Genomic DNA, 25,786 nt, shown 5'->3' with positions numbered 1-25,786 from the left:
CCCCGCTCGATGTGGGAAGAAAGCACACAGCTGCTGTGCCCGGGACTCTGTCAAACTGGAAGTTAAGATGAGAAAGTCAGTATGTGCTCTGTCTGTGTTATCATCTCCGAGAAAACCCAGGAGCTGGAAAGGAGACCTGCGCCCCGCCTTTCACCACTTAGTCTTAGCGCCTCCTGAGTGGCCTCAAGCGGGTCAATATTCACACAATTCAAGGCTCTTTGTTCTTCACTTGTAAATGCACTGAGTCATCCCGGCAGATTGTTTTGCAATACTTAGAGGAAACCATACTTTGAATCGGGAAACTCTGCATTTTACATTTGTAATAAATAGAAAGTTTTTCCTATGATGATTGTTGTATTTATGGAATTTCTTCATCGCATTGTCTGGTCAGCTTTATGGTCTTGTTTCCCTTGTCTTTGGGGGTTTCAAAGGTATATTTTAAATCTTAGTTCTTACTCATACTCTTAAAGATATATAAAGTGTCCTTAAACATTGAATCTGCCTTAAAATCCAAGTGGAACGTAGTTTTAATCATGTCATTGAGTTTTAAAATAATTTCAGTTATCTCTGCACGCAGTAATTGACTTGTGAGTAGAATGGTAGATAAACTCTTCTTCTTCTTAAGAAAGAAGTACTACTTTCTTAAATGGGGCACTTTGGCAGAGAAGACAGGCCTTTAAGAGTAAGTAAATACGAGGGAAGCCTTTCTAGGACTGTGAAGGAGATGCACAAGGCATGTTGCAGCAACAGGAGCGATTCAGTTTCCTGGAGAACACATGTCTAATGCTTGTTGATTGAATTTCTGTCCTTGTGTGAAAGAGAAACTGAAGCGAAATATATTTATAGACTCATGGAATTTAAGCTTCAGACAATAAGTAGTGACTACCCCTTGTCTTTGTTGGCCCTGTGCTGGTGCCAGACAGAATGAAAAGAGTAGACGTGCTGCCTGCCTTCACAGAACTCCCCGTTTGGTGAGCATGTGTGTAACAGAGCAGTGAATGGAAGGAGGCTGATGTTGTGATAGAGAAAATACGGGATGCTGGGAGCACGTGGGCCTTGCCTCGCTCATGGAATGTTTCCAGAAGAAGCAACTAATGGGGGTACAACTCAGTGGTAGAGCATTTGACTACAGAAGAAGCAACTGGTGTGCTGGCATCTCAGGGGTCTGCTGGGATTCGCCAGCTAATTGCATGATGGTCAATTGTGGACATGGTATGTGGAGATGTTCTGGGGTAGGAGGTAGCTCTATGGGTTTGGAGATAATTACAAATGTTTGGAGATGTGACTCTTGGCTAAGACATGCATACGGAAGTCATAATCCTAGAGATGAGCCTTGGGACTGTTTGGGAGGTGGGACTCTGTGCAGAGGAGAGGAAGTGTGGGAACTAGCATAGAATTTTGAGGAACCCCGCCATTCCCTGAGAGGAGAGGGAGTGGTCCACAAAGGAAGGGGAGGAGGAGGAGCAGAAAAGCAGAGGATGGTGGTGACGTAGAAAGCAGATGTAGGTCAGACTTTAAAATGGTCGTGGGAACACGTACGCGTCCGATGCTTGTGAGATGTCCGCCGACAGCTGCCTGACAAGTCATCTCTGCGTTAGGCAACGTGTAGTTTAGTGTAAACCTTGGCTGAGCAGTTTCAGGGGAACAGGGAGGCTGAAGCCAAATTATAGCAATCGGAGAAACGTGGTGCATGTGAAGAACTAGAGAGACCAAGAGTCCAGAAATTGAGCGCTGCCCTTGGACCACAGTGAAGCTGAGCAGCCCTCCTCCGCTCAGCAATGCGCGCACAGCTGTCGTCCCCGCGCCCCGCCGGCCGGGAGGGGGCGCGCGCGCTCGCCGTACAGGACCGGCAGGCCCCGCCCTCCCCACCCCGCGGGCCCCGCCTCGGCGTCCCGCTCCACGGACTCGGGCGCCGCGGCCCCGGGGAGGACGCGGGGTCCGCCGCGGGCAGGAGCCCCGGCCCGGGAGCGGCGCCGCCGGGGCCCCGCGAGCGCGTGGGGCGGCGAGAGCGGTGAGTCAGCTTCCCTCTCGGGCCTCCGGTCCCCGCCGGCCGCGGCTCCGCCCAGAGCCCTTCAGGTTCCGCAGCTGCCCCGCGCCCCTCCTTCCCTTCCTGGCAGGAGGCTTTGGCCCGAGCGGTTCACACCGGCGTGGGTTTCTTCGGGGCTTGACGGCTCGGTATCACGGCGTGTCGTGCTGTGTTCTCAGACGGAGGAATGTTTCTGAGGAGAAACACAGTTCAGGGAAAGGCAGCTACAGTCTGGACTAGATATTGGGACCCTCCAGTGGAATGACGTGGGAACACCTCCGAGACGTCAAGGGGCCCCGGGGGATGCAAGGGAAAGTGTGTGTGTGTGTGTGTGTGTGTGTGTGTGTGTGTGTGTGTAAGTATGATCTCTATGATCTCTTTTAATATAAATGTTTAGTATCTCCTGCAATGTTGTTGAAAAAACTTTAATTTACAAGTAAGTACACTGAAATCTGACAGTAATCCTATGGAACATTATTATTCCTGTCCCCATATGAAAGATGAGAAAACTAGGGAGCATGGTATTTGTGTTGTTTATCAGGGTCATACAGTTATTAATAACAGAGCTGGGATCCAGCCCCATGTCCCCGGCGCCTTCTACCCGAGGTTTTGAAAATCCTCGAGCTCTCCTTTCACTTTTGCTCTCTTCCTGTGGCTTCCTTTCTAACAGAAACCTTGAAGCTAGAAACCAGCACAGAACGTGAGCACGTGTGTGGATGGGCAGTAAGTTGGAGGGAGCGAAGTTACTGGATAAGGGAGTGAGCGATTCAGTGATGCAGGACTGGGGAGCAGGTGCGAGGAAGAGGAACAGATGGCAGCAGCAGCCGATCAATACCCTATGTGTTCAGACTTCACTGGAGGAGGTGACACCTCTCAGATGTTTACCTACCAACTACTCTTTGCTAGCTGGATATAAATCAGTGACACCTGAGACATAAGGACTATACATTTATCGTAATTTCCAGGACTCCTCTCATTTCCGTGGAATCCCACTATTTGAAAAGCATTTCCTAGAAACTGGTAGAACTGTTCCATAAGATATAATGGACAAACACTATTCTGAGAGAGATTTCTATAGAAAAAATACGGTTTTAGGTTTTCAGAATTTAAAAAAAATTTTCTTTCATAGAATTTCATAAATAAAACAAGATGCAAACGTAATGAAGTGGTAAGGTGAGCATATTTTTAAATTTTAACACAATGTAACATCTGTATGAAAATATAAGTATCTAAGATATTAGAATAAATATAAAAAATAAACAATAAATAAACAAGAGGGAAGTCATTGCATAGGGACTGATGATCCTTGAGCTCAGGAATTTTACCATATCCTTGCTCATTACTACCGACAAAGTATTGACTGAGTTAATTCAGTAAATTCTGTGGCTAAAGCAAAAATAAGAGTCTTTTGAAACGACCACAGACAAATGTGCGAGGGTGACATGGCATCTCGGTCAGGGAGAATCATGTCAAGGTGACCCCAGGTCTCCATCCGTAGTTCTTAGCTTTTCTTGCAAGTTGGTTAATGAAGAGAAGGATCTCATGATTTCCAGTCAGACAATTTCCCAGGCACCGTCGCTGTATGTCTTCTCTTTCAGGGAGAGATGGATTCCCTGGAAGTAGCTCTTCACGGCCAGTGTAGGGCCCGCCCTTCCCTGGGCAGAGTCTTGCTCTGCCATCACCTGCACCAAACAGGTGTCCAGGTCCTCCAGCTGCTGATGGAGTCCAGTGCGGAGTTTGTCCAGGAGGGTGGTGTCCCAGGCAGCAGAGGAGCGCTCTGCGTGGAAGAGGTTGAGGATCTGCTGGAGCATCTCGTGGAGGACAGAGATGGCCTGGGCCTTCTGGAGCTGGCTGCCATCCATCTCCCATAGTCAGCCAAGCTTCCTCATTCCTCTGGATTTGTCCTTTCAAGAATGGGAACCATTTGATGAGTAACTGCCGAAGGAGAAAGGTCTATGACCTGTTCACAATTTTCTCGTTATCCAGGGTTCGTGTGAACTGCTCAAGATAAAATTATGAATGACTGATACTCTCGGATTTTGTCCACAAAACGTATGAGCAGGTGGCAAGTGCTTCACTAGAGCCTCCTGATCAGAAATGCACCTGGCATTTCCCACTCTTTCAACGTTTTCCTGCTAATCACTCTTCAGGCTGTTCTCGCAAAATGTCTAGCTGATTTGTTCATTTTTTTGAGTGCGCACAGGCATCTCAGTTCTAATTCCAAGACCCACAAAATGTTTATCCTTTATGGCCCCACCTCCCCTCACTCACTAGCACACGTGTAATCTCAGCCTCCGGCTCAGTGTGCACACAGCCACACATCTTCCACCTGAACCCCCGGTAACTCATTCTTTAGTGGATGGCCGTGAGTCAGCTCATCACACTTTCAACTTTTATTGGAGGATAATTGTTTTTGTCCCCAAAACAATCAGCTGTTCTGGACCTAAGAGTGTTTCTGTGAACAGCCTCTGTTGTTTTCATCGCATATTCAGGTTTGAAGTATTTCCAAAGCTTCCGGATGAAACAAGCCAAATATGATGCACCGTGTGTGTGTGTGTGTGGCCGTGCACAGGAACAGGGTTTTGGGGAAGTTACCCTTTTTCTTTCTCCTTTTTACCTGAAGGGAATTGCATTTTGCTATATGTTGATTTCTGTCTTGAGTTCAGTTCGTTAAAGTGTTGAATATTTACTATATTCTCAAGTTTCTGAGGTGGCCACAGGGATTCAGTGAAGATTTACCTACCGTTGGAGGCTTATGTGGAAGTAATTAATAAGTGTCCCTAGATTATTCAGTCAGTGCATTTCTGCTGAACTTCTTGATTCATCATTCTCTGTCTCACAATGAAAATGTAGGGCTGCGGGGCCAGTACTTCATGCTCGGGAAAACTAGCCGTCTTTGCTTTACTAGTTTTAGAGTCTTTAAAATTTTATATGCTGGTTTTAATTTAAAATGTTTTCCTTGGCAAGAGTTGTCTTGTTACTTCTCAAGTACTTTCTGTTTCATCTCGAAGATAGTACCGAAATTGGGAAGTAGAACTGGAAACATGCCATTATTTCCCACAATTCTCAATACGTCATTGTTTTGTTCTCCATTCAGCATTCTTAGAAAGCAGTCATCGCCCTTGGATGCACTGAGGCAAAAGGAAAACAAATGTAAATAACTCTGAGGAGAGTGAAAGAAGGAAAGTGGCAAAAAAGTGACAGTGGGATTCTCCTCTTGTGTTACCGCCTTGCGGCTGCTCCAGTCCAGCTTCTGCTGATTAATTCCACCCAGCCCGCTCTCACCGAGGTCAGTTCCATCTGGTTCCCGTGCGGTGGATGGTTTCACCCACAGAGCAGCTTAGTGACATTCAACATCCTATTAATCAAAATGATGATAAGTTATCATTGTAAGTAATTCAACATGTCATGATTTAAGATCAATAAAATACTAAACATATGAATGTGATTTGCCAATACATCAAATCCATGAAACCTATCTAGAGATGAATATATTTGGAAAGAGACAACTGTGCAGGAAGAAACAAAAAAATCCACAGTTGTTTCTAGTCACTGCTCTATTTGTGTCCTGCATTTCAGAAGGCAAATCTTTCCAAGCTGGTTCCTACGTATATTGTCACTAATCTCTCATATTCACCCTTCGCCCAGTGTGCTGTCTGGTGATCACCTCGACCAAACCAGCTCCCAGTAAAATCACCAGGGACAGCTCTTTTCTCCGTGTAGAGGACAGTTTCAATCCACGCTTGCGACGGTGCAATTCTGGGGAGCAGTTTTCACCTTTTAAATAGGTTTGTAGGAGCCTATTCCCTTTCATCCTGTTAACTTACGGCCATTCTGCCTCAGTTTCCTTGGTGGATCTTTCCTCCCCTTATTAGTTGAAGGTTCTGTGAGCCAATGTTTTAAGTCCTTTTCTCCTTCTGTTCACTTTTCACACAGGACTACTTGTGTTCTTTGCCTTTCAACTCATGTAATTGCTTGTGGATTTCAGACTCAAAAGTCTATTTTCCAAAAGATATTTGCAATCAGATGTTGAGCACTCAAATGTAGAGGATAGCTAGTACTTCCGTTTTTATTTCTTGACTTTCCTTGCTCCAGCTTCTGCTGAGAAATACCTTTTTATTCCACTTCTTCTCAGTATAACATTTTTATAATTAATATTAATTATGATTGTTATTTTTTTTGGATGATTTCTCTATACAAACCAATGATGCAAGAAAATAGGGTTGGATTTGTCGCATTGACCTCTATGTCCTTAGGGCAGCACATAAAGTGGCTTAGAGAAAATCTCCTTTTACTTATAATTTGAGTGACATAGTAATGAGTAGTGAATGGTACTATCCACTATTTAATCAGGTTACCATCGGACATGGTGTTTCTTTTTTAAATAATAAACAAGTACAAGAAGTTTTCTATAGAAAATAATTTAATGAACAAAAAATAATACATTGAGTAAATACAAAGAGTGTATTTTTTTTTCAGTTAACCACAGTGTAAAGGTACACATCATTTTATAGGAAGAAAAATCATTTAAAGCTTATAAATAGTTAAATAAATAAATATTGCAATAAATAGATAGATGAGCATGGGCGTCTGTGAGAGACGAGTGCCTGCAGAGCAGAACGTGATGTTGCTGAATTCTCCTGACAACATTTGACAGATTGATCCAGTTGGTGTCCTGATTCCAGCAGGAATGAGGGTCTTTGACCTGGCAGGGCGGGTGGCCGTGTGGTCTTGTTGGTCAGTGAGAATCATTTCCATGTTGAACCAGGGCTCTGTCATTCCTTCCTGCTTCATCTTTCTTGCAAGTGTCTCGCTGAAGAGAAGGATCTCATGACTTCTGCTCTGACGATCTCCCAGGCACAAGGGCTGTATTTCTTCTCTTGCAGATAGAGAGTGATTCTGTGGAAGTATCTCCTCACAGCCAGGATGGGGTTCTCATTCAGCAGGGGGGACCCTTGCAGCCCCGCCTCCTGCATCGGACAGGCTTCCAGCTCCGTCAGCTGCTGATCAAGCCCAGTGCAGAGTCTGTGCAGGAGGCCCTCCTCCCAGGCAGCAGACGAGCCCTCTGTGCTGAAGAGGAGGAAGAGCTGCTGGACCACCTCATGGAAGACAGAGATGGCTTGAGCCTTCTGGAGCCGGTGGCCGCCAAGGACCTCCTGAGGGAATCCAAAGTCCTGTCTGTCCTTCAGGCAGGAGGAGGGGGAGATTCTCCTCATTTGTCCCAGGAGCATCAAGGTCCTCCTGGTGGCCAGGCTGTGGGTCTGAGGCAGGTCACACCCCAGCGAGCAGATGGAGTGACAGCTGAGCGCCACCAGGGCCATGAGTACAGACAAGGGTCGAGCCATTGGGGACATTGTAGGTGCTGCTGGCCTGGCTGCGGTGGGTGACTCTGTGAGCCCTGGTGTCCGAAGGTTCTCTGCAGACCTGCCTTTGTGCCTGTGTCTTAAATGGGGACCCGGTTGTTTCCATTTTCTGAATGTTTCCTCTTACTTTCTACTTCTGTTTTTGCTTTTCAGTTTGCACTCTCCCAGTGGGTTAGGGCAGCGACTCTCAGCCCTTTTTGTTTCATCATTGCCTCCTTTCCCTGCCCAAGGAACCTTTTTGATATTTTCTCCTACTTCCTTTTACCAGTTGATTACGATATCACGTATATACTGTGCATCCATTTGTATACGCTGTGGAGGGCTCTCCTTAATACATGGGGAACGGGAAGTGCAGAGCTTACTCTGTAGTCAGTGCAGGGTTAAGAATGACAAAACAACACTTAAGCTATACATTCAACGTAAAAGCTATTAACTTCTCATTTAACTTTAAAACCGACTTTGAAGAGTGACTTAGAATGGAAGACGTTTACCTGTATGAATAGGAATGTGTCCATTGACATTTTCAAATGACATTTATATAAATACTTTATTAAAAATTTTATAGATAAAAGTCATTCATAACTGTTCAGAATCATTGGAGAAATTTGATTATTGTCTTCACCATTATTTTTAAGTACTTAACTCTTTAAAAGACTACGTTATCTTTCTTTTCATTCATAATTCGATCGACTGAAATCTATTATGAAACATGAATCGGTTAAGTCCTAGGATTTCGGGGATTAGCTACAGAGTCATCAGGTAGCAGGTAACGGGAGGATATAGATGAAAGTAAGTGAAAGTAGTTGCAGTTGTTGATGGGAACGTGTGCACGATGAATCCTATAGAGTCTCCTTTTATAGGTGTACTTTTCTGTGAACAGTTCTTACAAAAAGAAATTCTATATGGGAGAGTAGTTGACATTCAGTAGATGAGACTGAGGCCTGACCTGGCTTGTCCCCTCCTCAGACTACCTCCCAGGGGTCTGCAAACACCCACAGGGAGGGAAACCATCTTCCTCCACATTGTTTCTCAGATGTGTATTTCACTCCCTGTCGTTTCAGGAGCTCGATGGATATTCAGGAAGGGAATCAAATCATGATGTTAATAAGAGATAGAATAAAAACGAAGTAGATTTTTTTCCTCCTGAGCTTATTTATGCCTTTGGGAATCAACTTTTAGGCTTTCTTCAAACAGTCTCTGAAGCTGTGAACTCTGAGCGACATCCAAGTCATCTTCCCCAAGCTGAAGTTGTATAAGAAGAATTGGGGTCAGTTTGGTTTTTAATAAACTGTGTGCAAGCAAGTACCTTGTTTTTTTTCCTCCAACCCCACCCAGAACTTCATTAGGACAAATAGTGTAAAAATGAAAAGCGGTCTTATGCCTTGAAAGTGTCTCCTCTTCCGTGAGCTGTCCAGAAACTTCCCAACATCTTTGCGCTTGGATTCCCGTGAGCATAAATTCAGGCCGTGTAATGTGAGCAGAAGTCATCTTGCCCTGTAGTGTCCCGGCCCCTGAAAACATCCCGTGTCACCTACCATTCATTTCCCTCGTCTGAGTGAAGTAGACTCAAGTGGTCGAGACACGTGTGCAGTTCCAAGTGGAGTATAGCAAAGCCAGGGAGCTGAGGTTTGCCAGGCCCCTGAGGCCTTTTTGAGAAGAATCCAACTAGAAAAGTCATCAGATTAGAGATGCTGCATTGTTCTCTTAAAGAAGGAAAGAGAAGTTTCTATCATGATTCAATTCCTGATTCTTTTCAGTTCCCCTGTTACAGCAGGTAGCACTAAGCTCCCTGAAAAGTGTCTTTAGTCACATACAGCCCTAACAACCTTTCTATAAGAAAACAAACTCCACCTGTTGGGAATAGGAAATAACCCCCAAGAACTTTCACAGGTCGTAGAAATCCCATTAGAAAAGTATTTATTGACGAACTCGACTGTGTCCTTCTCCCTAAAACTAACTTTGTTCGCTCATGATTTCCGTTTCAGATGTTTCATGAAGGAGAGGCGCTGTTTAGTTTCCTCTCTGACAATCTCCCATGCACAGGGGCTGTATTCCTTTTCTACTTGAAGAGATGAATTCCTTGGAAACACGCCCAAACAGCAGTTCCGCAAAAGGGACAGTCTAGATTGCCTTCTTCCGTCTGTTCCAGTTGGTGCAGGCTGAGATCCAGACTGGAGAGTCATTTATGGAGGGAGGTGTTGTCCCAAGCAGCATGGCTGTGCTGTGTGCTGAAGAGGTGGGAAATCTGCTGGAGCATCTGATGGTAGGAACAGGGGTTTTGGGCGATGTTGGCTCTTTTCCAGGGAAGTTTGAAGTCCCTCCTGTCCTTTAGACATGAGTGAAGGGGGGTCCTTTTTATCTGTCTCAAAAGCCTGACGATCTCCTTGTCTTCTAGGCTCTGGTTCTTAGGCAAGTTCCTGGCAAGAGAGCAAGCAGGGAGGGAGCAGAGCATCACTCCTGCCACAAGCACACAGGTCTGGGCCATTGAGAATGTCAATGATTCACGATAAGGCCACCAGGTGGCGCTCGGACCCCGCTAAAAAATTAGGGAACAGTTCCTTCGCTGGGTCCTGGGAGAGGGTGTTTCTCTAGGCAACCGCGAGAGGGCGCAGGAGGACTTCGGATCCCGTGCGTTTGTGAAAGGCCAAGTTTCGAGTTTTCAGTTTACAAGCTCCAGCAGCGCGCGGGGAAGTACATCGCGCCCTCAGTGAGCGATTACATGTGGCTTTAAAAGTGCATGGAAAAGCTCTTTTCGTTCTCCGAGGTTCTGAACACTGAAGAGCTTGCAATGTCGCGGCCTCGCCAGCGGCATTTTTATCTGGTAGCTAACTCGTAAGGATTGCGTAATTTCTGGGCTTTTTACACTCTTGCTCTTTTTACACTCTTACCCGGGTTAGTTACATAGTTTAGACAAGACATTCTGAGAGGTCTGGTAGTGCACACAGTATGTTGCGTGTTTTCAGGGCTTCTAACCGTGTTCTGTGGCACAAATGGTGTACTTTAGCCAAGCTGTTCTGAGAGGCCTGAGGCTATCAATGAACTACATGGTTGTAACAGTTTTTCTACGGTTGGGCTCTTCTCCCATGTAGCATAGTTTAGCCAAGCCGTTCTGAGAGGCCTGAGCTTATGAATATACTATATGGTTGTATGTGTTTTTCTATGGTTGGGGTCTTTTCCCAACTTACATAGTTTACCCAAGCTGTTCTGGGAGGCCTGTGGGTGTGACTAAAGTACATGGTTGTAACTGGTTTTCTATGAATGGGCTCTTCTCCCAAGTGCATAGTTTAGCTAAGCCATTCTGCGAGGCCTCAGGCTATGACTATCCTACATGGTTGTATCTTTTTTCTAGGGTTGGGCTCTTTTCCCAAGTTATGTAATTTAGCCAAGCCGTTCTGAGCCTTTGGAGGCTATGACAGTACTACATGGTTGTATCTGTTACTCTATGGTTGGGCTCTTCTCCCAACTTACGTAGTTGAGCCAATCTGTTCTGAGAGGTTGAGCCAATGACTCAACTACATAGTTGTATCTGTTTCAGTATGGTTAGGCTCTTCTCCCAAGTTGCATAGTTTAGCTAAGGCGTTCTGACAGGCCTGAGGCTGACTCAACTATATGGTTGTATCTGTTTTTCTATGGTTGGCCTCTTCTCCCAAGTAATATAGTTTAGCCAAGCCTTTCTGAGAAGCCTGAGTCTATGACTAAACTACATGGTTGTAACTGTTTTTCTACGGTTTGTCTCGTCTCCAAAGTTGCATAGTTTAGCCAGTCCGTTCTGAGAGGCCTGAGTCTGTGACTATACTGAATGGTTGTATCTGTTTTTCAGCGGTTCGGCTCTGTTCCCCACTTACATAGTATAACCAAATCGTTGTGAGATGCCTGAGCCTATGAATATACTACATGGTTGTATTTGATTTTCAACGGTTGGTATCATTTCCCAGCTTACATAGTTTAGCCAAGCCGTTCTGAGAGGCCTGAGGCTGTGACTCAACTATATGGTTGTATCCGGTTTTCTACGGTTGGGCTCTTTTCCCAAGTTGCAAAGTTTTGCCAATCCGTTCTGACAGGCCTGAGCCTATGACTATATACGTGGTTGTATCTGTTTTTTATGGTTGGCCTCTTCCCCCAAGTTGCATAGTTTAGCCAACCTGTTTTGAGAGGCCTGTGCCTGTGAGTATACTGCATGGTTGTATGTGTTTTTCTATGGTTAGGCTCTTTTCCCAAGTTACACAGTTTAGCCAAGCCGTTCTGAGAGGACTGAGCCCATGACTCAACTACATGGCTGTATCTTTTTCTACGGTTTGGCTCTTGTCCCAAGTTGCATAGTTTAGCCAAGCTGTTCTCATAGGCCTGAGGCTATGACTTTACTACATAGTTGTATCTGTTTTTATAAGGTTGGCATCTTCCCCCAAGTTGCATAGTTTAGCCAAGCCGTTCTGAGAGCCCTGAGCCTAAGAGTATGCTGCATGGTTGTATCAGTTTTTCTACAGTGGGCTCTTTTCCCAAGTTGCATAGTTTAGCCAAGCTGTTTTGAGAGGCCTGAGGCTATGACTATACTATATGATTGCATCTGTTTTTCTACGGTTGGGCTTATCTCCCAAGTTGCATAGTTTAGCCAAGCTGTTCTGAGAGGCCTGAGCCTTTGATTCTTGTACGTGATTGTATCATTTTTCTAGGTTTGGGCTCCTTTTACAACTTACATTGTTTAGCCATGCCATTCTGAGAGGCCGGATGCTATTACTCATTGAGATGTTATCCTGTTTTGTAGGTTTGGGCTCTTCCCAAATTACAACATAAGACCAAGCCATTCTGAGGGTCCTGAGGCTATGACTGTAGTGTGAGTGTATCTTTTTTTCTAGTTTGGGCTGGTCTTACAAGTTACATAATTTAGCCAAGCCATTCTGCGTGGCTTGAGGCAATGGTTAATCGAGATGGTAACTGTTTTTGTAGGTTTGGGCTCTTTTTCCAAGTTACCTCGTTAGACCAGGCCATTCTAAATAGGCCTCAGCCTATGACTCTAGTACTTGATTGTATCTTTTTTTTCTAGGTTTTGACTCTTTTGACAAGGTACATAGTTTAGCCAAGCCATTCTGACAGGCCTGAGGCTGTGACTCAACTACATGGTTGTAACTCTATTTCTATGGTTGGGCTCTTCTCTGAAGTTGTATTCTTTAGCCAAGCCATTCTGAGAGGCCTTAGGCTATGACTGTAGTACATGGTTGTATCTGTTTTACTCTGGTTGGGCTCTTTTCCCAACTTACATAGTTTATCCAAGCTGTTCTTACAGTGCTGGGCCTATGATTATACTACATGGTTGTAACTCGTTTCCTACGGTTGGGCTCTTCTCCCAAGTTGCATAGTTAAGCCAAGCCGTTCTGACAGGCCTGAGGCTGTGACTCAACTACATGGTTGTAACAGTTTTTCTACGGTTGGGCTCTTCTGCCAAGTTGCATAGTTCAGCAGGCGTTCTGAGAAGCCTGAGCCTATGACTACACTGCATTGTTGTATTTGTTTTTCTACGGTTGGGCTTATCTCCCAAGTTGCATAGTTTAGCCAAGCTGTCCTCAGAGGCCTGAGCCTATGACTGTACTACGTGGTTCTGTTTTTCTACAGTTGGGCTCTTTTCCAACTTACATAGTTTAGCCAAGCCGTTCTGAGTGTCCTGAGACTATGACTCAACTACATAGCTGTATGGGTTTTTCTACTGTTGGGCCGTTTCCCAAGTTTGATAGTTTAGTCAAGTGGTTCTGAGAGGCCAGAGCCTATTACTCACTACATGGCTGTATCTATTTTTCTACGGTTGGGCTCTTCTCCCAAGTTGCATAATTTAGCCAAGCCGTGCTGAGAGGCCTGAGCCTATGACTATAGTACATGTTTGTATCTGTTTTTCCACTGTTGGCTCTTTTCCCAAGTTGCATAGTTTAGCCAAGGCGTTCTGAGAGGCCTGATCCTATGACTACACTTCTCGGTTGTATCTGTTTTTCTACGGTTGGACTCTTCTCCCAAGTTAGATAGTTTTGCCAAGCTGTTCTGAGAGGCCTGAGCCTAGGACTCTTGTACGTGATTGTATCGTTTTTCTAGATTTGGGCTCCTTTGACAACTTACATAGTTTAGCCATGCCATTCTGAGAGGCCTGATGCTATGACTCATTGAGATGTTATCTGGTTTTGTAAGTTTGGGCTCTTTCCCAAGTTACATTGTAAGACCAAGCCATTCTGAGGGTCCTGAGGCTATGACTGTAGTTGTGAGCGTATCTTTTTTTCTAGGTTTGGGCTGGTCTTACAAGTTACATAATTTAGCCAAGTCATTCTGACTGGCTTGAGGCTATGGCTAATCGAGATGGTAATCATTTTTGTAGGTTTGGGCTCTTTTTCCAAGTTACCTCGTTAGACCAGGCCATTCTAAATAGGCTTGAGGCTATGGCTCTAGTTCAGGGTTGTGTCCGGTTTTTCCATGTTTGGGCTCTTTTCCCAAGGTACTTCGTTAGGACAAGCCATTCTAAATAGGCCTCAGCCTATGACTCTAGTACTGGATTGTATCTTTTTTTCTAGGTTTTGGCTCTTTTGACAAGGTACATAGTTCAGCCAAGCCATTCTGAGAGGCCTGAGGCTATGACTCATTGGAGTGGTATCTGTTTTTGTAGGTTTGCGCTGTTTTCCTAAGTTACATCCTTAGGCCACTGTAGATACGCCTGAGGCTTTGACTCTACTACGTGGTTGTATCTGGTTGTATGCGTCTTTCTTAGTTTGGGCTTTTTTCCCAAGTTACATCGTTAGGCCAAGCCATCCTTAGATGCCTGAGCCTATGACTCTAGTATGTAATTGTATCTTTTTTTCTAGGTTTCGGCTGCTTTGACAAGGTACATAGTTTAGCCAAGCCATTCTGAGAGGCCTGAGGCTATGAGTCATGGAGATGGTATCTGTTTTTCTAGGTTTAAGCACTTTCCTATCGGCTGACCAAGGAAAAAGCCTACGGGCACGTAGGGATGTTTGGATGGTTTTGGGGGCGTGCTAGGGGTCAGTTGGTGTCGCCCTGGGGGTGAGTTTGCACGGGCCATCATTGGGGCAGGGGACCGGACGATGTACGCCCACAGATGCTCTGTGAGTCTCTGGGGTCTTTCGGGGATCAGCATTGACGTGGTGGGGAAAGTATTGAATAACTGAAAAGTGGGAATATTTTAAAAGCACAGTGTTTCATTTTATATATATTTTGAAGTATTTTTGGATTAATTTAATTCATATTATACTTATTTTTGTTTTTTAATTTTTTCACTGTACTTGTATTAAAGTATTTAAAATACGTAGTGTAGGCCTGGGTTGAGACTTCTGTCATTTTCCATGAGTGTATTTAACTTCCAATGTTATAATTCAAAAGAAGTGTTGAAGTTATGTTTTTTTCTGATGTCCACAAATAGAAGTTGAAAAAATAAATGGAAACAAAATTGAGACACAAGTGCAGAAATCACAACCGTGTCCTACTTAAGCATCTCATTTGTGGGAAGGTGCTCAGCAGGATAAAGGCTGCACAGCCGGTCATCTGCATCACCAAAGCTCACCAGGGCTGCCAAGCTCTTCACTGATGACGTTGAGGATGATGTTCTCTAACTGTGTAAAATGTGAAGGGTGTAGTGGATTGCCATTGCCATCTGCGGGGAGACCAGGAACCCAGCGCTTTGTTTGGACCGCAGTGAAACTGGGCAGCAGGGCCATAGCTCAGCAATGCGCGCAAAGCTGTCGTCCCCGCGCCCCGCCGGCCGGGAGGGGGCGCGCGCGCTCGCCGTACAGGACCGGCAGGCCCCGCCCACCCCCACCCCCCGCGGGCCCCGCCTCGGCGTCCCGCTCCACGGACTCGGGCGCCGCGGCCCCGGGGAGGACGCGGGGTCCGCCGCGGGCAGGAGCCCCGGCCCGGGAGCGGCGCCGCCGGGGCCCCGCGAGCGCGTGGGGCGGCGAGAGCGGTGAGTCAGCTTCCCTCTCGGGCCTCCGGTCCCCGCCGGCCGCGGCTCCGCCCAGAGCCCTTCAGGTTCCGCAGCTGCCCCGCGCCCCTCCTTCCCTTCCTGGCAGGAGGCTTTGGCCCGAGCGGTTCACACCGGCGTGGGTTTCTTCGGGGCTTGACGGCTCGGTATCACGGCGTGTCGTGCTGTGTTCTCAGACGGAGGAATGTTTCTGAGGAGAAACACAGTTCAGGGAAAGGCAGCTACAGTCTGGACTAGATATTGGGACCCTCCAGTGGAATGACGTGGGAACACCTCCGAGACGTCAAGGGGCCCCGGGGGATGCAAGGGAAAGTGTGTGTGTGTGTGTGTGTGTGTGTGTGTGTGTGTAAGTATGATCTCTATGATCTCTTTTAATATAAATGTTTAGTATCTCCTGCAATGTTGTTGAAAAAACTTTAATTTACAAGTAAGTACACTGAAATCTGACAGTAATCCTATGGAACATTATTATTCCTGTCCCCATATGAAAGATGAGAAAACTAGGGAGCATGGTATTTGTGTTGTTTATCAGGGTCATACAGTTATTAATAACAGAGCTGGGATCCAGCCCCATGTCCCCGGCGCCTTCTACCCGAGGTTTTGAAAATCCTCGAGCTCTCCTTTCACTTTTGCTCTCTTCCTGTGGCTTCCTTTCTAACAGAAACCTTGAAGCTAGAAACCAGCACAGAACGTGAGCACGTGTGTGGATGGGCAGTAAGTTGGAGGGAGCGAAGTTACTGGATAAGGGAGTGAGCGATTCAGTGATGCAGGACTGGGGAGCAGGTGCGAGGAAGAGGAACAGATGGCAGCAGCAGCCGATCAATACCCTATGTGTTCAGACTTCACTGGAGGAGGTGACACCTCTCAGATGTTTACCTACCAACTACTCTTTGCTAGCTGGATATAAATCAGTGACACCTGAGACATAAGGACTATACATTTATCGTAATTTCCAGGACTCCTCTCATTTCCGTGGAATCCCACTATTTGAAAAGCATTTCCTAGAAACTGGTAGAACTGTTCCATAAGATATAATGGACAAACACTATTCTGAGAGAGATTTCTATAGAAAAAATACGGTTTTAGGTTTTCAGAATTTAAAAAAAATTTTCTTTCATAGAATTTCATAAATAAAACAAGATGCAAACGTAATGAAGTGGTAAGGTGAGCATATTTTTAAATTTTAACACAATGTAACATCTGTATGAAAATATAAGTATCTAAGATATTAGAATAAATATAAAAAATAAACAATAAATAAACAAGAGGGAAGTCATTGCATAGGGACTGATGATCCTTGAGCTCAGGAATTTTACCATATCCTTGCTCATTACTACCGACAAAGTATTGACTGAGTTAATTCAGTAAATTCTGTGGCTAAAGCAAAAATAAGAGTCTTTTGAAACGACCACAGACAAATGTGCGAGGGTGACATGGCATCTCGGTCAGGGAGAATCATGTCAAGGTGACCCCAGGTCTCCATCCGTAGTTCTTAGCTTTTCTTGCAAGTTGGTTAATGAAGAGAAGGATCTCATGATTTCCAGTCAGACAATTTCCCAGGCACCGTCGCTGTATGTCTTCTCTTTCAGGGAGAGATGGATTCCCTGGAAGTAGCTCTTCACGGCCAGTGTAGGGCCCGCCCTTCCCTGGGCAGAGTCTTGCTCTGCCATCACCTGCACCAAACAGGTGTCCAGGTCCTCCAGCTGCTGATGGAGTCCAGTGCGGAGTTTGTCCAGGAGGGTGGTGTCCCAGGCAGCAGAGGAGCGCTCTGCGTGGAAGAGGTTGAGGATCTGCTGGAGCATCTCGTGGAGGACAGAGATGGCCTGGGCCTTCTGGAGCTGGCTGCCATCCATCTCCCATAGTCAGCCAAGCTTCCTCATTCCTCTGGATTTGTCCTTTCAAGAATGGGAACCATTTGATGAGTAACTGCCGAAGGAGAAAGGTCTATGACCTGTTCACAATTTTCTCGTTATCCAGGGTTCGTGTGAACTGCTCAAGATAAAATTATGAATGACTGATACTCTCGGATTTTGTCCACAAAACGTATGAGCAGGTGGCAAGTGCTTCACTAGAGCCTCCTGATCAGAAATGCACCTGGCATTTCCCACTCTTTCAACGTTTTCCTGCTAATCACTCTTCAGGCTGTTCTCGCAAAATGTCTAGCTGATTTGTTCATTTTTTTGAGTGCGCACAGGCATCTCAGTTCTAATTCCAAGACCCACAAAATGTTTATCCTTTATGGCCCCACCTCCCCTCACTCACTAGCACACGTGTAATCTCAGCCTCCGGCTCAGTGTGCACACAGCCACACATCTTCCACCTGAACCCCGGGTAACTCATTCTTTAGTGGATGGCCGTGAGTCAGCTCATCACACTTTCAACTTTTATTGGAGGATAATTGTTTTTGTCCCCAAAACAATCAGCTGTTCTGGACCTAAGAGTGTTTCTGTGAACAGCCTCTGTTGTTTTCATCGCATATTCAGGTTTGAAGTATTTCCAAAGCTTCCGGATGAAACAAGCCAAATATGATGCACCGTGTGTGTGTGTGTGTGGCCGTGCACAGGAACAGGGTTTTGGGGAAGTTACCCTTTTTCTTTCTCCTTTTTACCTGAAGGGAATTGCATTTTGCTATATGTTGATTTCTGTCTTGAGTTCAGTTCGTTAAAGTGTTGAATATTTACTATATTCTCAAGTTTCTGAGGTGGCCACAGGGATTCAGTGAAGATTTACCTACCGTTGGAGGCTTATGTGGAAGTAATTAATAAGTGTCCCTAGATTATTCAGTCAGTGCATTTCTGCTGAACTTCTTGATTCATCATTCTCTGTCTCACAATGAAAATGTAGGGCTGCGGGGCCAGTACTTCATGCTCGGGAAAACTAGCCGTCTTTGCTTTACTAGTTTTAGAGTCTTTAAAATTTTATATGCTGGTTTTAATTTAAAATGTTTTCCTTGGCAAGAGTTGTCTTGTTACTTCTCAAGTACTTTCTGTTTCATCTCGAAGATAGTACCGAAATTGGGAAGTAGAACTGGAAACATGCCATTATTTCCCACAATTCTCAATACGTCATTGTTTTGTTCTCCATTCAGCATTCTTAGAAAGCAGTCATCGCCCTTGGATGCACTGAGGCAAAAGGAAAACAAATGTAAATAACTCTGAGGAGAGTGAAAGAAGGAAAGTGGCAAAAAAGTGACAGTGGGATTCTCCTCTTGTGTTACCGCCTTGCGGCTGCTCCAGTCCAGCTTCTGCTGATTAATTCCACCCAGCCCGCTCTCACCGAGGTCAGTTCCATCTGGTTCCCGTGCGGTGGATGGTTTCACCCACAGAGCAGCTTAGTGACATTCAACATCCTATTAATCAAAATGATGATAAGTTATCATTGTAAGTAATTCAACATGTCATGATTTAAGATCAATAAAATACTAAACATATGAATGTGATTTGCCAATACATCAAATCCATGAAACCTATCTAGAGATGAATATATTTGGAAAGAGACAACTGTGCAGGAAGAAACAAAAAAATCCACAGTTGTTTCTAGTCACTGCTCTATTTGTGTCCTGCATTTCAGAAGGCAAATCTTTCCAAGCTGGTTCCTACGTATATTGTCACTAATCTCTCATATTCACCCTTCGCCCAGTGTGCTGTCTGGTGATCACCTCGACCAAACCAGCTCCCAGTAAAATCACCAGGGACAGCTCTTTTCTCCGTGTAGAGGACAGTTTCAATCCACGCTTGCGACGGTGCAATTCTGGGGAGCAGTTTTCACCTTTTAAATAGGTTTGTAGGAGCCTATTCCCTTTCATCCTGTTAACTTACGGCCATTCTGCCTCAGTTTCCTTGGTGGATCTTTCCTCCCCTTATTAGTTGAAGGTTCTGTGAGCCAATGTTTTAAGTCCTTTTCTCCTTCTGTTCACTTTTCACACAGGACTACTTGTGTTCTTTGCCTTTCAACTCATGTAATTGCTTGTGGATTTCAGACTCAAAAGTCTATTTTCCAAAAGATATTTGCAATCAGATGTTGAGCACTCAAATGTAGAGGATAGCTAGTACTTCCGTTTTTATTTCTTGACTTTCCTTGCTCCAGCTTCTGCTGAGAAATACCTTTTTATTCCACTTCTTCTCAGTATAACATTTTTATAATTAATATTAATTATGATTGTTATTTTTTTTGGATGATTTCTCTATACAAACCAATGATGCAAGAAAATAGGGTTGGATTTGTCGCATTGACCTCTATGTCCTTAGGGCAGCACATAAAGTGGCTTAGAGAAAATCTCCTTTTACTTATAATTTGAGTGACATAGTAATGAGTAGTGAATGGTACTATCCACTATTTAATCAGGTTACCATCGGACATGGTGTTTCTTTTTTAAATAATAAACAAGTACAAGAAGTTTTCTATAGAAAATAATTTAATGAACAAAAAATAATACATTGAGTAAATACAAAGAGTGTATTTTTTTTTCAGTTAACCACAGTGTAAAGGTACACATCATTTTATAGGAAGAAAAATCATTTAAAGCTTATAAATAGTTAAATAAATAAATATTGCAATAAATAGATAGATGAGCATGGGCGTCTGTGAGAGACGAGTGCCTGCAGAGCAGAACGTGATGTTGCTGAATTCTCCTGACAACATTTGACAGATTGATCCAGTTGGTGTCCTGATTCCAGCAGGAATGAGGGTCTTTGACCTGGCAGGGCGGGTGGCCGTGTGGTCTTGTTGGTCAGTGAGAATCATTTCCATGTTGAACCAGGGCTCTGTCATTCCTTCCTGCTTCATCTTTCTTGCAAGTGTCTCGCTGAAGAGAAGGATCTCATGACTTCTGCTCTGACGATCTCCCAGGCACAAGGGCTGTATTTCTTCTCTTGCAGATAGAGAGTGATTCTGTGGAAGTATCTCCTCACAGCCAGGATGGGGTTCTCATTCAGCAGGGGGGACCCTTGCAGCCCCGCCTCCTGCATCGGACAGGCTTCCAGCTCCGTCAGCTGCTGATCAAGCCCAGTGCAGAGTCTGTGCAGGAGGCCCTCCTCCCAGGCAGCAGACGAGCCCTCTGTGCTGAAGAGGAGGAAGAGCTGCTGGACCACCTCATGGAAGACAGAGATGGCTTGAGCCTTCTGGAGCCGGTGGCCGCCAAGGACCTCCTGAGGGAATCCAAAGTCCTGTCTGTCCTTCAGGCAGGAGGAGGGGGAGATTCTCCTCATTTGTCCCAGGAGCATCAAGGTCCTCCTGGTGGCCAGGCTGTGGGTCTGAGGCAGGTCACACCCCAGCGAGCAGATGGAGTGACAGCTGAGCGCCACCAGGGCCATGAGTACAGACAAGGGTCGAGCCATTGGGGACATTGTAGGTGCTGCTGGCCTGGCTGCGGTGGGTGACTCTGTGAGCCCTGGTGTCCGAAGGTTCTCTGCAGACCTGCCTTTGTGCCTGTGTCTTAAATGGGGACCCGGTTGTTTCCATTTTCTGAATGTTTCCTCTTACTTTCTACTTCTGTTTTTGCTTTTCAGTTTGCACTCTCCCAGTGGGTTAGGGCAGCGACTCTCAGCCCTTTTTGTTTCATCATTGCCTCCTTTCCCTGCCCAAGGAACCTTTTTGATATTTTCTCCTACTTCCTTTTACCAGTTGATTACGATATCACGTATATACTGTGCATCCATTTGTATACGCTGTGGAGGGCTCTCCTTAATACATGGGGAACGGGAAGTGCAGAGCTTACTCTGTAGTCAGTGCAGGGTTAAGAATGACAAAACAACACTTAAGCTATACATTCAACGTAAAAGCTATTAACTTCTCATTTAACTTTAAAACCGACTTTGAAGAGTGACTTAGAATGGAAGACGTTTACCTGTATGAATAGGAATGTGTCCATTGACATTTTCAAATGACATTTATATAAATACTTTATTAAAAATTTTATAGATAAAAGTCATTCATAACTGTTCAGAATCATTGGAGAAATTTGATTATTGTCTTCACCATTATTTTTAAGTACTTAACTCTTTAAAAGACTACGTTATCTTTCTTTTCATTCATAATTCGATCGACTGAAATCTATTATGAAACATGAATCGGTTAAGTCCTAGGATTTCGGGGATTAGCTACAGAGTCATCAGGTAGCAGGTAACGGGAGGATATAGATGAAAGTAAGTGAAAGTAGTTGCAGTTGTTGATGGGAACGTGTGCACGATGAATCCTATAGAGTCTCCTTTTATAGGTGTACTTTTCTGTGAACAGTTCTTACAAAAAGAAATTCTATATGGGAGAGTAGTTGACATTCAGTAGATGAGACTGAGGCCTGACCTGGCTTGTCCCCTCCTCAGACTACCTCCCAGGGGTCTGCAAACACCCACAGGGAGGGAAACCATCTTCCTCCACATTGTTTCTCAGATGTGTATTTCACTCCCTGTCGTTTCAGGAGCTCGATGGATATTCAGGAAGGGAATCAAATCATGATGTTAATAAGAGATAGAATAAAAACGAAGTAGATTTTTTTCCTCCTGAGCTTATTTATGCCTTTGGGAATCAACTTTTAGGCTTTCTTCAAACAGTCTCTGAAGCTGTGAACTCTGAGCGACATCCAAGTCATCTTCCCCAAGCTGAAGTTGTATAAGAAGAATTGGGGTCAGTTTGGTTTTTAATAAACTGTGTGCAAGCAAGTACCTTGTTTTTTTTCCTCCAACCCCACCCAGAACTTCATTAGGACAAATAGTGTAAAAATGAAAAGCGGTCTTATGCCTTGAAAGTGTCTCCTCTTCCGTGAGCTGTCCAGAAACTTCCCAACATCTTTGCGCTTGGATTCCCGTGAGCATAAATTCAGGCCGTGTAATGTGAGCAGAAGTCATCTTGCCCTGTAGTGTCCCGGCCCCTGAAAACATCCCGTGTCACCTACCATTCATTTCCCTCGTCTGAGTGAAGTAGACTCAAGTGGTCGAGACACGTGTGCAGTTCCAAGTGGAGTATAGCAAAGCCAGGGAGCTGAGGTTTGCCAGGCCCCTGAGGCCTTTTTGAGAAGAATCCAACTAGAAAAGTCATCAGATTAGAGATGCTGCATTGTTCTCTTAAAGAAGGAAAGAGAAGTTTCTATCATGATTCAATTCCTGATTCTTTTCAGTTCCCCTGTTACAGCAGGTAGCACTAAGCTCCCTGAAAAGTGTCTTTAGTCACATACAGCCCTAACAACCTTTCTATAAGAAAACAAACTCCACCTGTTGGGAATAGGAAATAACCCCCAAGAACTTTCACAGGTCGTAGAAATCCCATTAGAAAAGTATTTATTGACGAACTCGACTGTGTCCTTCTCCCTAAAACTAACTTTGTTCGCTCATGATTTCCGTTTCAGATGTTTCATGAAGGAGAGGCGCTGTTTAGTTTCCTCTCTGACAATCTCCCATGCACAGGGGCTGTATTCCTTTTCTACTTGAAGAGATGAATTCCTTGGAAACACGCCCAAACAGCAGTTCCGCAAAAGGGACAGTCTAGATTGCCTTCTTCCGTCTGTTCCAGTTGGTGCAGGCTGAGATCCAGACTGGAGAGTCATTTATGGAGGGAGGTGTTGTCCCAAGCAGCATGGCTGTGCTGTGTGCTGAAGAGGTGGGAAATCTGCTGGAGCATCTGATGGTAGGAACAGGGGTTTTGGGCGATGTTGGCTCTTTTCCAGGGAAGTTTGAAGTCCCTCCTGTCCTTTAGACATGAGTGAAGGGGGGTCCTTTTTATCTGTCTCAAAAGCCTGACGATCTCCTTGTCTTCTAGGCTCTGGTTCTTAGGCAAGTTCCTGGCAAGAGAGCAAGCAGGGAGGGAGCAGAGCATCACTCCTGCCACAAGCACACAGGTCTGGGCCATTGAGAATGTCAATGATTCACGATAAGGCCACCAGGTGGCGCTCGGACCCCGCTAAAAAATTAGGGAACAGTTCCTTCGCTGGGTCCTGGGAGAGGGTGTTTCTCTAGGCAACCGCGAGAGGGCGCAGGAGGACTTCGGATCCCGTGCGTTTGTGAAAGGCCAAGTTTCGAGTTTTCAGTTTACAAGCTCCAGCAGCGCGCGGGGAAGTACATCGCGCCCTCAGTGAGCGATTACATGTGGCTTTAAAAGTGCATGGAAAAGCTCTTTTCGTTCTCCGAGGTTCTGAACACTGAAGAGCTTGCAATGTCGCGGCCTCGCCAGCGGCATTTTTATCTGGTAGCTAACTCGTAAGGATTGCGTAATTTCTGGGCTTTTTACACTCTTGCTCTTTTTACACTCTTACCCGGGTTAGTTACATAGTTTAGACAAGACATTCTGAGAGGTCTGGTAGTGCACACAGTATGTTGCGTGTTTTCAGGGCTTCTAACCGTGTTCTGTGGCACAAATGGTGTACTTTAGCCAAGCTGTTCTGAGAGGCCTGAGGCTATCAATGAACTACATGGTTGTAACAGTTTTTCTACGGTTGGGCTCTTCTCCCATGTAGCATAGTTTAGCCAAGCCGTTCTGAGAGGCCTGAGCTTATGAATATACTATATGGTTGTATGTGTTTTTCTATGGTTGGGGTCTTTTCCCAACTTACATAGTTTACCCAAGCTGTTCTGGGAGGCCTGTGGGTGTGACTAAAGTACATGGTTGTAACTGGTTTTCTATGAATGGGCTCTTCTCCCAAGTGCATAGTTTAGCTAAGCCATTCTGCGAGGCCTCAGGCTATGACTATCCTACATGGTTGTATCTTTTTTCTAGGGTTGGGCTCTTTTCCCAAGTTATGTAATTTAGCCAAGCCGTTCTGAGCCTTTGGAGGCTATGACAGTACTACATGGTTGTATCTGTTACTCTATGGTTGGGCTCTTCTCCCAACTTACGTAGTTGAGCCAATCTGTTCTGAGAGGTTGAGCCAATGACTCAACTACATAGTTGTATCTGTTTCAGTATGGTTAGGCTCTTCTCCCAAGTTGCATAGTTTAGCTAAGGCGTTCTGACAGGCCTGAGGCTGACTCAACTATATGGTTGTATCTGTTTTTCTATGGTTGGCCTCTTCTCCCAAGTAATATAGTTTAGCCAAGCCTTTCTGAGAAGCCTGAGTCTATGACTAAACTACATGGTTGTAACTGTTTTTCTACGGTTTGTCTCGTCTCCAAAGTTGCATAGTTTAGCCAGTCCGTTCTGAGAGGCCTGAGTCTGTGACTATACTGAATGGTTGTATCTGTTTTTCAGCGGTTCGGCTCTGTTCCCCACTTACATAGTATAACCAAATCGTTGTGAGATGCCTGAGCCTATGAATATACTACATGGTTGTATTTGATTTTCAACGGTTGGTATCATTTCCCAGCTTACATAGTTTAGCCAAGCCGTTCTGAGAGGCCTGAGGCTGTGACTCAACTATATGGTTGTATCCGGTTTTCTACGGTTGGGCTCTTTTCCCAAGTTGCAAAGTTTTGCCAATCCGTTCTGACAGGCCTGAGCCTATGACTATATACGTGGTTGTATCTGTTTTTTATGGTTGGCCTCTTCCCCCAAGTTGCATAGTTTAGCCAACCTGTTTTGAGAGGCCTGTGCCTGTGAGTATACTGCATGGTTGTATGTGTTTTTCTATGGTTAGGCTCTTTTCCCAAGTTACACAGTTTAGCCAAGCCGTTCTGAGAGGACTGAGCCCATGACTCAACTACATGGCTGTATCTTTTTCTACGGTTTGGCTCTTGTCCCAAGTTGCATAGTTTAGCCAAGCTGTTCTCATAGGCCTGAGGCTATGACTTTACTACATAGTTGTATCTGTTTTTATAAGGTTGGCATCTTCCCCCAAGTTGCATAGTTTAGCCAAGCCGTTCTGAGAGCCCTGAGCCTAAGAGTATGCTGCATGGTTGTATCAGTTTTTCTACAGTGGGCTCTTTTCCCAAGTTGCATAGTTTAGCCAAGCTGTTTTGAGAGGCCTGAGGCTATGACTATACTATATGATTGCATCTGTTTTTCTACGGTTGGGCTTATCTCCCAAGTTGCATAGTTTAGCCAAGCTGTTCTGAGAGGCCTGAGCCTTTGATTCTTGTACGTGATTGTATCATTTTTCTAGGTTTGGGCTCCTTTTACAACTTACATTGTTTAGCCATGCCATTCTGAGAGGCCGGATGCTATTACTCATTGAGATGTTATCCTGTTTTGTAGGTTTGGGCTCTTCCCAAATTACAACATAAGACCAAGCCATTCTGAGGGTCCTGAGGCTATGACTGTAGTGTGAGTGTATCTTTTTTTCTAGTTTGGGCTGGTCTTACAAGTTACATAATTTAGCCAAGCCATTCTGCGTGGCTTGAGGCAATGGTTAATCGAGATGGTAACTGTTTTTGTAGGTTTGGGCTCTTTTTCCAAGTTACCTCGTTAGACCAGGCCATTCTAAATAGGCCTCAGCCTATGACTCTAGTACTTGATTGTATCTTTTTTTTCTAGGTTTTGACTCTTTTGACAAGGTACATAGTTTAGCCA

The 25,786-nt window shown here is 45.0% G+C and overlaps 4 protein-coding genes and 2 pseudogenes across 8 annotated transcripts; 2 read left to right on the top strand and 4 right to left on the bottom strand.

The window, feature by feature from the left end:
- The first annotated feature begins 924 nt into the window (after positions 1–924).
- LOC140696229 (uncharacterized) lies at positions 925–7,964 on the top strand. The gene is made up of 7 exons (XM_072960647.1): positions 925–971; positions 1,749–2,011; positions 2,697–2,749; positions 3,625–4,013; positions 5,124–5,315; positions 5,675–5,814; positions 6,913–7,964. Exons 1-4 carry the CDS (start codon positions 925–927, stop codon positions 3,895–3,897), a joined length of 636 nt encoding a protein of 211 aa, XP_072816748.1. The 3' UTR covers positions 3,898–4,013; positions 5,124–5,315; positions 5,675–5,814; positions 6,913–7,964.
- On the bottom strand, positions 5,827–7,380 carry LOC140696003 (interferon alpha-1-like). Its single transcript, XM_072959317.1, has one exon. The coding sequence runs from the start codon at positions 7,378–7,380 to the stop codon at positions 6,817–6,819; it is 564 nt and encodes a 187-aa protein (XP_072815418.1). The 3' UTR covers positions 5,827–6,816.
- A 570-nt stretch (positions 7,965–8,534) lies between the features above and the next one.
- LOC140696004 (interferon alpha-14-like) lies at positions 8,535–10,137 on the bottom strand (annotated as a pseudogene).
- A 3,549-nt stretch (positions 10,138–13,686) lies between these two features.
- Positions 13,687–21,284, top strand: LOC140696000 (uncharacterized). Of its 5 annotated transcripts, none has more exons than XM_072959312.1 (6): positions 13,687–14,483; positions 14,798–15,337; positions 16,017–16,069; positions 16,945–18,635; positions 18,995–19,134; positions 20,233–21,284. In XM_072959312.1, exons 2-4 carry the CDS (start codon positions 14,962–14,964, stop codon positions 17,215–17,217), a joined length of 702 nt encoding a protein of 233 aa, XP_072815413.1. In that variant the 5' UTR covers positions 13,687–14,483; positions 14,798–14,961; the 3' UTR covers positions 17,218–18,635; positions 18,995–19,134; positions 20,233–21,284. The 5 variants fall into 5 exon arrangements, with proteins under 5 accessions (XP_072815413.1, XP_072815416.1, XP_072815414.1 ...); XM_072959315.1 differs by having other exon boundaries at positions 13,687–15,337; positions 16,945–17,297; positions 18,444–18,635; XM_072959313.1 differs by having other exon boundaries at positions 13,687–15,337; positions 16,945–17,333; positions 18,444–18,635.
- On the bottom strand, positions 19,147–20,700 carry LOC102539757 (interferon alpha-1-like). The gene has a single exon (XM_015242649.3). The coding sequence runs from the start codon at positions 20,698–20,700 to the stop codon at positions 20,137–20,139; it is 564 nt and encodes a 187-aa protein (XP_015098135.1). The 3' UTR covers positions 19,147–20,136.
- A 570-nt stretch (positions 21,285–21,854) lies between the features above and the next one.
- Positions 21,855–23,457, bottom strand: LOC140696001 (interferon alpha-14-like; annotated as a pseudogene).
- Positions 23,458–25,786: the final 2,329 nt, after the last annotated feature.

This window comes from Vicugna pacos, chromosome 4 (genome assembly GCF_048564905.1).
Source record: "Vicugna pacos chromosome 4, VicPac4, whole genome shotgun sequence".
Classification (NCBI taxonomy): Eukaryota; Metazoa; Chordata; class Mammalia; order Artiodactyla; family Camelidae; genus Vicugna; species Vicugna pacos.
Note: the sequence above shows the minus strand (reverse complement) of the source record. Positions and strands in the feature narration are given on the sequence as shown.